At 30.7% G+C, this 4642-nt stretch overlaps 1 protein-coding gene across 2 annotated transcripts in view; it reads right to left on the bottom strand.

Annotated features, from left to right (window-relative positions):
- Txl (Thioredoxin-like) overlaps positions 1-3387 on the bottom strand; it is a 9318-nt gene extending 5931 nt beyond the window's left edge. For both annotated transcript variants that reach the window (XM_018453000.1, XM_018453001.1), the window contains exons 1-2: positions 3131-3387; positions 1685-1964 (exon numbers count right to left, since the gene is read on the bottom strand). In XM_018453000.1, coding sequence (XP_018308502.1) covers positions 1685-1964; positions 3131-3228 — 378 coding nt within the window. In that variant the 5' untranslated portion in view covers positions 3229-3387. The remainder of the gene's footprint in view (positions 1-1684; positions 1965-3130) is intronic.
- Between the last annotated feature and the right edge of the window lie 1255 nt (positions 3388-4642).

Below are 4642 nucleotides of genomic sequence, written 5' to 3'. Positions count from 1 at the left end.
AACTAGCGTTTTTGATGTTTTTGTTCCTGTCGAATTTCTTCGTAATGGTTTCACAGAATAAAAATTTCTTTTTCACGATTAAAATGTACACGCTAATGTATTTATCGCTGGTGTATTTTGTGTTCAAAGCTGGCAATTTATTTAAACTTGTTTAAGTATCTTGTCTAATTTAATTTAAATATAAACTGGGTTGTACATTTTATATGCGCGCGCGTGTATATATATATTTTTTTCTACATATATATATATTATAGATATATACTATACATATATTCAATTTGTTAAACTATAAGGATTAAAAATATTTTTCGTTCGAGTATCTCACACTTTTAATTTAGTGTAAATTTTTCAATAAAATATACAAGTCTTAGCAAATTAGTATTTAGACGCCTGTTGCAGAATACGATAATTAATGTCAATCTCTAGCTTATCGATTTTTCTTTATTTATTCATGTATTAAATTAAGAGATTTATTTGTAATTACCGTGCTAGATAGAATTATATGTACAGATAAAGGTCATTAAATCACCAACACGCATGCAAGTATTGAAGTTGTATTATTTTCATTATATTACACATATATATATATATATATATTCTTTTAGATATACATTGACAATATTTTATAATTAAATTAAAAGAGAAAGAATTATTAAACTAGAAGTAAACAGTCTTTAAATTACATAAAATTTTTATGTAAGTTTTACGCGCGTGAATATTAAAACATCACCAAATCTGTTGATTTTCATCAACATATTTGAGATGTGTTTTCTGTGTTAACAATTTCTCCACAAAGGTACTTTGATATCTTCGCATAAGTAAAACTTGAACGCTCATTCAACGGTCTCTTTATTCAACTATAAGAAAATGTAATTTAACATCATTAAATTAAGAAAATAATTTCCAATATTGCACAGAATTTTTTGATTTTATTAATTTTCTTTTGATAAAACTAGAAGTAACATGAAAAATTTTCCATAAAAAATAATGCATGTATGTGATGTGTAACCTCAGATTTTTTTTAAAAGTCTTTTCTGTTTTAAGAAAATCTGTTTATGCCAACTTAGACAATAAACTTGAATGTCTATATTGTGAAGTCTCATATTATAATTATATTACCCTTGTGAATCAATTGAACGCTTACAAAGTGATGTTTTCTGTTATTCTGCTGTGTGATTAAGTGAAGAGAACTTTTGGAAGACAAATGTTCTGTATGCTATTAAAATAAAACATGTTGATGACTAAGAAGGAACTTTACAATAAACTTCACAATAAGGCCATTGCTTCACTCAAAATGGACAATCAACTGAAATAATTGTTGCCATAATGTTAAAGTCAGAAAAATTTCTAACATAGACTTAATAAAAGTGTAAGTTAAAATTTTTTCTTTTCAGCGCGCACCGAAGTTTTGAAAGTGTAGATATTAAAAATTTTTTTTTATACATATAATTTATCGAGAAAAATATAATATATTATGAAACTGGCGCAACTGATGCCAGATTTGAGCTAAACTAAAGTAACCGAATTAATTTCCATAGAAAATTCCGCCTGTTGCGAATCGGCGGAATTTAACGTTAAACAGCAACTAGTGGCAAACTTTTCATTCAAACTTCAAGAAAAACAGAACCACGACGAGTAAAAACATTCCGAAGATATGGTAGTAGGCATGTTCAGGTTTTCGTACATGGCCGGGTAGGGAATCTGCGACCGAGTCGTCTGCGTCGTCGGCATCACCGCTGCCATAGAACTGCTGGATCTTGGATTCCAATCCCACTGGATCCGCACCTTGGCAGTGGCCCAATCTTGCACGCTTGCGGTAGAAGATAAAGGTGGGCATCGCGCTGACGTCCTGCATCGAGGCGGTATCCGCGCATTTGTCCACGTCCACCTTCAGAAACACCGCCTTGGGATACTTGAGGGACAGTTGCTCGAATATCGGGGCGATTCTCTGACAAGGTCCGCACCTGCACAGTTTGAAAACCAGGCGAGATACATTAATTAGTGTGAATCACGATTCTTGTAATACAAACATACTATCCAGTACAACATAATAAATCCCTACAACCTTATTGTTTGGTATTGTTAAATAAAGATGAAAGGATCACTGTGTTACTTGGTGTTACTTTGTGTTTCTTAGAAAGTTTCATAAGAGATACGAAATTATAATGTATTAATACACTTCTCTAGAATCAAGGTTGGTAAAATCATGTTTTTTTGCACATGTTTTAAAGTATATATATATATATATATATACTCTCTAGATTTGAAGTAGATGAAAAAAAAATATTGTAAAGAATATAAGGATCTGACAAATCATACTTTTTGACACATCTAGTCTTTTTCTTGAGAAGCAAAATTTTGATTTTTATAATTTTCGTCTGATTCAAAAAATTATAATTTCATTAAAAGTTACGAACAGTCAAAAAACTGATTCTTTTCAAACTACAATTAAAATTCAAATAGTATTTTAAAATATTATATATAATATAATAAGCTTATTTAGAAAAAAAAAACAAAGTAATTCTACAGTGTGCTCTTCGTTTCCTGTTTCTTGCTGTTTACCTCTTGTATTTTCTCTCTTTGCAACCGTTTTATCGACAATTGTGTTTCTTGCTGTTTCCTGTTTCTTCCGAAATTCGTTAATTTTTATCTCAGGCGACATAGAACAAAAAATCAGATAAACAAAAAGACAAGATGTAAAAAATAATAAAGCAAGAAACAGGAAACAAAAAACATAGAACAGATGGTTTGTATTCAATGATAAAGAGAAAAAAAACAAAAACATAGGTAAATAATTTATCTCATGATTTTGCGGCTATACTTTTTTAAGAACAAAAAAGGAGTGTAAAAGACTCTTTTATTATCGCATTTTCTGAAATTGACAAACTTTTCATTAACAGAAGATTAAATTCTTACTTTCGACAATTCGCATTCTAATTTTGACGACGAATTTTTCATCGAGGTTGGATGAGAAAATACTAGTTGGTTGTATTCGAAGAAATGGACAGATCAATACACAAGTGTGTAATGATCAAGAACATGTGTAGAGATACGTGTTAAAAATTCCAGAACGCTGTAATACAGTCGAATTGACAGACATTAATGGGAGTATAACCTAAAAGATGCTCACCAACTCGCTGTGAAATCTACGACGACGAGTTTTTGCCCGGCATTTGTCAACTCGCCGTTGAAATGACGATCGTCGTTAATTATTCGTACCGCTCCCATTATTTTGATTAACTGTGTAGTTCAATTAAATTCACCACACTGACCCGCCCACCCACTACGATCCACTGTACGAAACTAATCAAATCAAGATATCAAAATTCCTCAATTCAAGAATGACTGGCAGTTTACATGTACACAGACGGGCATTAATGGCTGACAGGTTGCATTTAATAGGAAAGTCTAAAAAAAGTGTTTGGATTTAAAGCTCAGAACATAGCCCTTTGCATAAAGCGGTGTTTACAATGAGATTTTGAGGCGTAAAATTTAAGCCTAAATCTCAAGCCGTTAGAAATTGACCAATCACAATCGAATGTGAGCAAAACAATCAACCATGATTGGTCAATTTCTTAAGGCTTAAGCTTAAATTTTATGCCTTAAAATTTTATTGTAAACGTTGCTTTAGAGCTTAAAGCTTAAGGCCGGAATCAAACTAGGCATTGAAGATTGGATCTACAATCCGGATCCGAAACTGCCTTGTCCTGATTGGCTGAATTCCGATTCGCGATCCGCAATCCGTAGTGTGATACGGGCATAATGCTTTCCAAAACACTATAATCAAATATTTTTTCATTAGGAATTTTTTGTGTTATAAGACTTGAAAGTTACAGTACTGCCGGCATTAGCATTACGCAATGTGTCCGACCGATGGTTAAAACCTCTTGATTGTTGTTTAAAGGGATGCTGTATGTAAAGAGCCGCCTGTATTACCGATAAAACTAGCGTTTTTGATGTTTTTGTTCCTGTCGAATTTCTTCGTAATGGTTTCACAGAATAAAAATTTCTTTTTCACGATTAAAATGTACACGCTAATGTATTTATCGCTGGTGTATTTTGTGTTCAAAGCTGGCAATTTATTTAAACTTGTTTAAGTATCTTGTCTAATTTAATTTAAATATAAACTGGGTTGTACATTTTATATGCGCGCGCGTGTATATATATATTTTTTTCTACATATATATATATTATAGATATATACTATACATATATTCAATTTGTTAAACTATAAGGATTAAAAATATTTTTCGTTCGAGTATCTCACACTTTTAATTTAGTGTAAATTTTTCAATAAAATATACAAGTCTTAGCAAATTAGTATTTAGACGCCTGTTGCAGAATACGATAATTAATGTCAATCTCTAGCTTATCGATTTTTCTTTATTTATTCATGTATTAAATTAAGAGATTTATTTGTAATTACCGTGCTAGATAGAATTATATGTACAGATAAAGGTCATTAAATCACCAACACGCATGCAAGTATTGAAGTTGTATTATTTTCATTATACACATATATATATATATATTCTTTCAGATATATATTGACAACATTTTATAATTAAATTAAAAGAGAAAGAATTATTAAACTAGAAGTACACAGTCTTTAAGTTACATAAAATTTTTATGTAAGTTTTAC

This window comes from Mycetomoellerius zeteki, unplaced genomic scaffold (genome assembly GCF_001594055.1).
Source record: "Mycetomoellerius zeteki isolate Tzet28-1 unplaced genomic scaffold, Tzet1.0 scaffold36, whole genome shotgun sequence".
NCBI classification, from domain to species: Eukaryota; Metazoa; Arthropoda; class Insecta; order Hymenoptera; family Formicidae; genus Mycetomoellerius; species Mycetomoellerius zeteki.
The sequence above is the reverse complement of the archived record's forward strand: the minus strand, read 5'-3'. Positions and strand labels throughout refer to the sequence as shown.